The 9,750-nt window shown below is 45.8% G+C and overlaps 1 protein-coding gene across 1 annotated transcript; it reads right to left on the bottom strand.

Moving 5' to 3' along the window:
* Positions 1–1,317: 1,317 nt before the first annotated feature.
* Positions 1,318–9,424, bottom strand: onecutl (one cut domain, family member, like). Its single transcript, XM_073484532.1, has 2 exons — positions 8,389–9,424; positions 1,318–1,628 (listed from the first exon to the last, which is right to left on the bottom strand). The coding sequence occupies exons 1-2, from the start codon at positions 9,422–9,424 to the stop codon at positions 1,318–1,320; spliced, it is 1,347 nt and encodes a 448-aa protein (XP_073340633.1).
* Between the last annotated feature and the right edge of the window lie 326 nt (positions 9,425–9,750).

The raw sequence follows: 9,750 nt of genomic DNA, 5'->3' as shown, positions 1-9,750 counted from the left end.
TATTGGCTATAAGGAGGCATGTTAAAGCCTTTCCTTTGTGGACCAAAAAAATGACCTTGTACGTCAGCAGGGCTGAAACAAACTGCCCTGCACTTCCAACGTGTTTCTATAAATAGAGCGATGTGCTTGAAATCTGTACAAAAAGGGCTGAAAGAATCACATTCCTCCATTTTCTAGACATCTGTAAAAAAAAGATTTCATAATGGAGCAGAGGTGTTTACAGTTGTTTGGAAATGAGTGGAAAAAAATACTACAATGTCACTATACATTGTGTCAGGTGTATCTCTTCCCCGTGGAGCCTTTGTGTTCAAAGGTTGTTTTTCATTTTTTCATTTTTTTTTTTTTTTGGCTTGATTTTGAGTCAAAAAAATGGCTGTGGAGCTTTCGTTTGGAAGCTCAGTGAGAGTCTTAAAGCTAGACAGTTGCACCAACGAGTCTGTTTTCTGCGTCCTGCTTGTGTTTATTGATTCTGTCCTGGCGTACGGCGAGATGCACTGCGGTTCCCCCTTGAAAACTCTGATTCATTCAAGGCGGGACCCTCTTCGCAAAATACAGGAAAGGCTCCTGTTGATGGTAAATGATTGACGGCTGGGAGTCACGGACGCTACAGAACCCTCGAGATAATTCCAGGCTCCGAACTTGGAACAACGCCATACAGTCCTGGGAACTATCACCATGGAAACACATGCTAAGAAAAGGGGAATTAGGTTCTTCAGAAAAAAAATGTGATGTGAAAAAAAAATGCTGTTTCTTCCTCTTTCACCTTGATTCTTGAGGAGAAACAGGACCATAAGAACAATGGGGGAGGATAAACGTCTTTGGATGATGGCGAACACTTTTGATTAAGAAGTTACACAATGGAGCTCTCCAGATGTGAGCAAACGGCACCTCTTGATTCTTCACGTTTGGAGAGATGACTATAGATTTGAAGGTACACCAAAATATGCTTTCTCCTGATTTGTAATACCCTCATTATCTCTAATCTAGATAATCAAAATAATGCAATGAGATGGTGTCTATGTAAGGGTGTGACTCTTCTTTGAGTCAAATCATCTTTGCACCCTTGTCTATACAAGCAGGACCTCACATCCTGCGATCATATCACTCTGGGTATCGCCCCCTTCTATTTCAAGGGAGCGATCAACTTTGGTTTGGGAAAATGCTTCATCTTCATAAAATCATCTATAATAGCTGGCTCCGTCGCTCCTTCTGATAACGAGGAGGACATTTATTACGGCTGATCTCTGCCTAGACCAGTCTATGTGCCCCCTTGCTCCCTCAGTGCCCTCCCCACCGCACCTCCTTGGCGGTCCGTCATCATGCCGTGCTGCAGGACACTGCGGAGGAGGAAACGCTGGAGCCCGAGGAACCCGTGGAGGAGGGACGGCCCTCGTCTGCCCACTTGTTGAGGTTGCGTCGGCGGGCGTTCATGAAGAAGTTGCTGACAGTGGAGAGCTCCAGGCCGAGCTGCTGGGAGATGGTGACCTGCAGCTCTTTGGTCGGGCGGTGGTTCTCCCTGAAGATGGCCAGGAGCGTGCGCCGCTGCAGGTCCGTGAACACCAGCCTGGTGCGCTTCGGGCCCTGGTTGCGCTCCAGCTTGCTCTGCTCCTGCTCCTTCCGCTTGCAGGCTGCAGGCAGATGGATAAAAGATAAATTAAAAAAAGGAAAGGGGAAACAGGTTAGCTAACAGACTGGCTGGCTAACTAGGACAAATGGATTAAGCTGAAGGAAAGTGGATTTGCTGAAAGAAAACAGATTAGCTAAGCAACTTTGATTAGTTAAAAGAGATGAATCAGCAACTTGTTTCATTGTGCAGTAAAGGAATCAAGATGTTCAAGCTATCACATCTTATTGCCAGTGAGCTGCTGTAGGCTGCTGGGATAAAACAGATAACTACATCAAAGCTCTTTGTGGTTTTCATTATGCTCATTCCCTTTTGGATAACAGTGTATATTTTTACATGTATCTGGCCTGGAGACAAAGTGCAGAATCTGGTGTCGTCATCCACTGACAATGGCCGTCTTCCAGAAAAATTAATCACATTCAGACACATGCGCAGATGCACAGGTTCTCTTCTTTTTTTTTTTCATTGTAATCATTTTCAGCCCAAATCTTTCACCTTCATTTTCTTTCGCTATGATGTAATTTCTGCTCTTTATTTGTTCTAAGAGGGGATAGTTAAATCTATTAGAGTATTAGTGGATACTGGCTTGAATTCATGCATGTCTGTTTTACATTTTTAATCTGCAATCTACATTCAGAGGCACGACAGACAGCAGCACTGAGGCCAAAGCAAAGAGGCAAACTCCGGAAACATTAAACCATTTACTTCCAGACCAGTAACACACATTAACAACTCCAAACTATGAATTACTTTTTTTTAACATCTTGTAAGTGCAAGTTGCCACATTCTTAGTCAGACTCTGCTTTACTTCACATACTGTATATGTATCTGTTATTCAAACTGTGGTCCACAGAGGGTAAAAACAGTCATTATTTCTTGCTAGATTAGCTCGGTGTCAAAAAGGGCCATATTCAAACTTTTTTAAGCAGCGATAGAGGTGATGAAGTCCTCTGGTGTTTTGTTTTTTTAATGTCAGTCTTGCTTACACCAACCACGGAATATAAACTCAGGGTCTGGGTTAAACACCACTGTAACTGCGGCAGCCAGCCCAATTATATAATCAATATTTCCTCACAAAAAGTCTGAAATTTAAAAAAAAAATAAATTACCGTGCAAAAGAAGAAAAAAAGCCAGTTTTGTTCAGTGAGGAGGAAAAATAGCCTGATGTGTGTGGGCTGAGCTCAGATCCATTTTGAGAATCAGACGAGCATTTTGAATTCAGGCTGCATGTTCCTCTGCATATCCATCGCTGAACCTTTCACCCCTAACACGCTGTAATTCTGTATTTACAGGAAACACAACACCAACCTCTGCCTTTGTGTACCGAGCCAACTTCCCATCCCCTTCCTCCTCCCCACCCCCCCTCGCTCTCTCTCTCTTTCTCTGTCCATCTCCGTGCACTTCATCTCTTCCCTTTCCCTTAGTGGACACTTCAACATCATTAGTTTCTCATAAAAGTCATTTACATGTGGCGGTAGTGAGTGAGTAATAATCACTTTAGGGGGAACTAATTTATTTTCTATTTAAGGCGGGTTACGTCAGGGGTGAGTGAAACAAGCAGAGTCGGCATTGCCCGGGGTGTTTAGAAGCCTTAAGTGGACTAAAACATATTTGGGAGAGTCGTGCAATTACCTAAATGCACACTTTTAAGAGGTTTCAATCAGCACTGTGCGGTTGAGCGACTGTTTTGCTGATGGTATCAAATGCGTTTCTAAGTGTAAGCACACGACACAACAGGGCGTGCACGCCAACACACAAATAAAAACACACACACACACACACTAAGGGAGGACCAGTGTTGCCGATGCTAGACTTTTTACTGAATGCTGGCCTGGAGGTCTGGAAGCTACAAACCAGAGGTGTACTTTTCTTTTTCCTTTTTGCTAATAATATGAAACAATATTTTCAATATCAACACTATTTTTTTATTTAATGCATCTTTAAATTAGGACTTCACACCTTCAGAAGAATAGAAACACTTCAGTAACACTGAATCCTTCAACATTTTTTCACTGGGAAAGTCTTAAATTTCATCTTTTCTTACAAAAAGTGAGGAAATGTGCCAAACGGTAAGTTTTTTTAAACCTGTTTCCAACTCAAATGAACTTTTCCACAGGAAATGATCCAGAAATTAATGTTTCTATTTTGAAATAACACACAAAAAAGCAGAAAGCGGCACAAGAACCGAGAAATATAACACATAATTTTTTAGAAAAAATTAAACAGGCTGAAGTAATATCACTGCACTGGAAGATTTCTTCACTTGTTTTAAGAAAACAGGGTTAATGGAACTCCATTATCGACAAAAATGACTTGATTAGAGGGAGATATCTCGCAATAACCTTAAAATCCCATACTTTAAAGCCTAACACACAGAGAGACTCAATCAAAACCACACATGCTACAAACATACATTATATAAACCACAGATGCTGCCGTTTGCTCTCAAAACAGCACTGACAAGATCAATTGATTGGCTTACATGTTCCCATTGAGAAACATCTCACACAGCGAGGGCTGCTGCTGATGTTTACTGTATGACCGGCTCTTCACTCCTCAAACTCACAGCAGCAAATTTTCCCTCATTAGCAGAGCGCTTGAGAAATAAGTGTGACCTTACTGCTGTCTTTTCCACACGAGTGCCATCACAACAGCAGCATCAAGAGCCGGTTGTGTGTGTGCGCGGCGCCGCCAGACTTTGATTGCTCTGACATCCAGCTGAGTTTCTGAAACTTAAGTACTCAACTGGACATGAATAAATCTGGCCGTGATTTCCCTCTGTACGTTCTCCTCTCGAATCATTATCAGAAGGAAATGTTTTGACTCGGGGATGCACTCTTGTCAACTTGAGATTACAGGTGCCTGTTAGCTTTTAGGCATCCAGAGCTCGTTTGCATTTCTGAGAGTTATCGAACCACGTCTCATTAAAATCTGAACAGGCCGAGATGTCAGCAGCATGTCAATATCACTACAAGTGAAATAATTTTTTTTCTCTCTTTTTTTCAAAAATGCTACATTTTTCACGGGCGTTACACCATCCCCGCCATCAATATTTCTGGGCTGGGGGTTGGGAGGTGGGCTGCAGCTATAGAGGGGTATATACAGTGGTGCACTCTCAGCTCATGTAGTAATGAAAGGAATGACATGATAGTGCTGGCTAGCTTGCTTGTAGTGTGGATTTATGGCTTGTTGGAGGAGTCAGGGTGTCCTGCCGCTCTCCTCCTCCTCCTCCTCCCTTCGCCTCCATCCCATCCTCGGCTCTCTCCCTTACTGACGATCATAACGCCGACCATTAAGTAAATGCTTCCTTATGCTGTAATCATGTGTAAAAGGCTCACAATTACCATGCTATAAATCCCCAACGCTGGGGCTACTCCTGCAGACATAAATATTCCCCTATAGGCTTCTTATGATCGTGGGAACAGCCTCTAATCATGATGTATGCCCCTGTCTCGTGTTGCTGAAACGTGATCGAAAGCCCTTTCCCTACCCCCCGGCGTCTCAGCCTACACCCCCCCTCCCAGCCAGAACACACCCCCCCAACCCCTCCCACCCCCCAACCCCCCCCAGCCCACCCCCTGCTGATTTCTTGGGCCAGGGGCTGATAGAAATTATTGATTAAATCTGTGCAGCTCAGACTCCTCGACCCACAGAGGCTGGTTAACCCCTTCAGCGCCGGAGTGGGGGGAGCTGCATGAGCCAGATAAAAACAACACAAAACAAAAAAAAAAAACAACAACCCTGTTTGTAAGGTGTTGCGCAGCTCGGGCCACGTCGACCTGTTTACGATTCCTGATATGCAAATGGAATCGGCTTTGACCTTTGAGCCTCGCTAGCAGAATGCGAACTGTACGCAGCGAGAGGTGGACGAGGCTTTGTGGCTTTCATTACTGTGGGGGTGGTGCAGGCACTGGAGCCGACACGTAAACCGCATTGACCTTTCTTATTCATTTAGACCTTTAGTCAAGGGCTTCGGCCATCATCTTTAAAGTTATAGTCTCTGATCCCCCCCCACCACCACCACCACCACCTCCTCGACTTTAAGTGTCGGAGCATGGCTGTGTAGTCTTTATCCTGCCTTCTTCTCTGACTAAATCCTGATTGCCTCCTCCACAGCCTGAGGTTGGGCTAGAGATGCATCTCATATACAGCACAGTAATCCATAGAGTATACGCACACACACACACAAACACACACACAAAAACACAAGATACTGCGGATAAATCCCAGGGATCACCTCCTCCGTGTTTAGCAAAATGTCTCTGCAGAAAGACAATTATTGGAAAAGACAAAATGGCAGCAACTTCATTCCATAATTACCGTGCATCTGGCTGAGAGCTCTGCAGCCCTCCGCATAGAAGAGACACAGTTATGGAAATAATACGGGGCTGCTGGCTGACACTGAAGGGGCCTTCTATGTATTTAAGCGAGTGCTGCATTAAGGAGGATCATCTTAAAACTTGAGGCGTGAAGCAGAGAGCACTTGAGCTATCTTCAGACTGGGGAGCACAGGGCACCGCGCATTCTAATTCCAGTCTCGATTTGCCGATGCGGCCGAGGTGTGTGTGGGCAAGGCGTGCTGCTCTTTCCCATGGAAATCAATAGAGGCTTGTAATTAAACAAAAGGGGGTTGGCCAGGGGGGGAAAAAAACAACAACCCCCCTTCGGAAAGTAGGTTATGTAGAAAAGTGCCGAGCTGTCCAAACTGTGGCTTTGCCAAGAACTAAATATGCAATTTCAGAGTGTGTGGGAGCAGCGAGAGAGGAGCATTGTCAAACATTAGCACACTTCTCTGTGTAGGGACTTTAATTTTTTATGAGTCTGATTGATCCGCTGCTCTGACTTGGAAGGGCTGGCTCGTTAAAATAATGTTTGTGTTTGTAAAAGATGAAGAAACAAGGATGCTGGAAATAAAAAGAAGGAATGATTGATGATTAGAATTCTGCTCACACGAACAAAGGGCTGTTTTTATCATGAGGCAGATTAGGGTTTTTGTGTGACAGGAAGAGGCCATTTTTTGCATACAAAGCACTCACACGTCGCGGGATTGGATTCATCAAACCCACATTTTCTGTCAAATTACAGAACAAAACCAGGAGATAAGTCATCTTTAGATAAGAGGTTTGGGGTGTGATTGTTGTAACGTTTTGCTGAATGGAGGATGTACACATGTGCTCTCAGAGCCGAACAATCAAAGATCAATAATTGTGAAGGGATTGCAAGAGTGCACAATCATTACCTATGAACCCTATTGTGTTGTTGGGCTTAATCAGTCGAGGTGCTGACAGAGAGCGAGAAGCAGTGATCAACTGGGCAGGCTCACACACACGTACTGCTCACAGACCCCCGCAGTGAGCAGACCACTTGCATACACACACACACACACACACACACACACACACACACACACACTCGTCTATGCTCGTCTCATATTACTGTGTTCACTTGGATCTCTTTCTGTGCTCCGTGTATCAGATGGGCCCTCGGTCCCTGTGGAGGGACAACACTGTAACACGGCACTGTACAGCGTGCTGTCGTGTCTTCAATCCACATCCCCAAAGAATATTAAATGTCAAGCAGCAGATTACAATGTGCCTTTCAAAAAAAAAAAAAAAAGAAATCTTTACCCTGTTAAATCCGTATAAATGCGACTGCGCCTACAATAAATGATTTTTGTGCCTTTACATTCATTTCTTTATTTTTTTCCCCACAAATAATCGTACTAGTAAGGTTTATAAAACAGTGAAAAATGAAAAAAATCACAAGTTCTTCGAGCCAGTAGTGACATCTTCAAATTGCTTATTTTGAGTCCAACACCCCAAATTTATTGAATTTACAATTATATAAAACACAAAAAGGAAGCAAATGTTTAGCATTTTTTTTGTTGCTTCATGAGTGAATCGTATTAACTGACAATAAAACAGATGTCAACTTATTATCTGTCCCTCGACTAATCGATTCAGCACTAAGGATCACATGCGCCTCCAGTTAAGCAACATCCTCTTGTTTATCCAGATATGAAGAATCTCACAAAACCTGCGAGGTGCTGGGCCTCCGAGCAGGAACAACATTTGTATTTAGACTCGCAGTAATTGCCTCGGTGACGACGTTGATAAAAGACGTCTGGCAAAGGCTCAAGTCTAATTTGCATCAGCTACCTTGCCAACTCAACTTCAGCCGCGCGCTGAGCAGATATAAATCACTGCTCGAATTAATCAATCGCTCCAGAATGGCATATCTGCACAAATTATTTTGTGGGCTCAAAAGCGATTAAATTGCCAACCGATGCTCACACTGATCTTCATGGTTCATTTGAGAGGAGGGCAAATGTCTGTGGCTTTTTTATTGTAGCTACTGTACAAATCAATAGGAGCTGTTTGGGAGCAAAGTAAACAAAGGAACGGCACATATGGCCCTTTCTTACTCAAACTGTCCTCAATATGCTGCTAAGTTCTGATTATCCAGGCTGTTGAGACAATAGACGAACCAGTAACACATTCACAGCGGTGTGAAGAAGGGAAACATCAGTATGATGCTTTTCCTTTTCCTCATGTCTCAACCTGAGCTGCATACTGATTTGCTGGAGAGGAGAATTTTTTTGGAAGACATGGAGAAGGAAGGTGTTTGGGGAAAACAAGGGGAGAGAGTGGGTCTGTTTGTTGTTGTGGTTTCTGTATGAGCGTGAGTGTGTGTACGTACATGTGTGTGTGTGTGTGTGTGTGTGTGTGTGTGTAAGGCAGATAGAGAGTAAAGCCAGATCTTACCCTCCAGCCGGAGCGAGGCCATTCTTTGAAACTCGGGCTCCTGGAGCCAGCGGGACATCCTCTTAAAGGTCTCGCGGCCGGACTTGAGCTTGCCCCAGGGCTTGGGGTTCCTCAGGAGGTCAGACAGGGTGCCCTGTGACCTACACAGAACCCTCTCGGCGAAGATGGCCTGGGGGATGCTGTACCTCTTCAGCTCGGTGATGATCCTCTGGGCCACATCCCTGGTGTTGATCTCCTCCCCGCCGCCGCCTCCGCCGCCCGGCAGCTTGCCATCGCCGGGCGAGGACGAGGCAGACGATGAGTGCAGGTGCTCGGCCATCTTGGAGGCCTGCTGGCTTGGGTGATGGTGGGGCTGGTAGTGCTGGCTGTAGATGTGAGGGTGGTGGCTGGGGGCGTGCTGGTGAGCCTCCATTTTGTTCAGCTGATGCCCCACTGACACATCGCCTCCTCCAAGGCCTGGTGGTGACATCTCGCGTCCAAAATCCGATGTCCTGCAGAAGATGCTCCCCCCATGGACGTCATACCCACCGTGGAGCATCTGGCCGCCATTGCCATTGGGGCTGTTGCCCAAGCTGCCGTAGCCGTGCATGGAGGAGCCCAGACCTGCACCCGTGGTGGGGGGCGACAGGGTTTGGGTCATGGCCAGGTCCTTGCCGTATGGGTTGTAGAAGTTGGTGCTGAGGTGTGCTCGGTCCTCACGCATGAGGGTAAAGCTGCCGATGACGTTGCTGACTGGGAGGCAGGGGTGGTGATGGTGGTGGTGGTGGAACTTGTCGTCAAAGGGCTGCAGGGGTGTCAGGGTGGTGTAGGTGCTGCCAGTGCTGGACGGGGAGTCGCCGCTGTAGCCCAGTGCCGACATGGAGTGGTCGAAGCCCGGGGGACGTGTCTCGGGCTCCAGAGACATGGAGGGGCCCCCGAGGGAAGGCCTGGGGAAAGCAGCTGAAAGGTCCCGCGAGTGCAGCATGGCCCGGCCGTCCTGGCTGTGAACCAGATCAGCGTGGCTGTGGAGGGACATCTCCTCTAGACTCCCATCCATCTTCAGTTTCAACAAATAAATGTGTGTTTCTGGCCCCTGCGTGTTGTTGCTCTCCTCTTGTTATTGTTGTTCAGCGGCCGGGGCTAACAGTCTGGAAGGTCTCTTGTTACACCAGACTATGGATTTATTGATTTGTGAATTAATTGATTTCCGGGCTTATGGGGTGTCTAATTAATTATCTGATAACGTTAAGTACTGTCTTCAAACTCCCTCAAACTCCCAGAAAAACGAGTTTGCAACAGCATCGGGAGCTTTAACTGTGATTTTTATTCGCACTTGTGCATCAGCACTCTGCTCGCTTGTCTCTTTGGTTGCTCAGCTGTGTT

This window comes from Pagrus major, chromosome 17 (assembly GCF_040436345.1).
Source record: "Pagrus major chromosome 17, Pma_NU_1.0".
NCBI lineage: Eukaryota > Metazoa > Chordata > Actinopteri > Spariformes > Sparidae > Pagrus > Pagrus major.
Note: the sequence above shows the minus strand (reverse complement) of the source record. Positions and strands in the feature narration are given on the sequence as shown.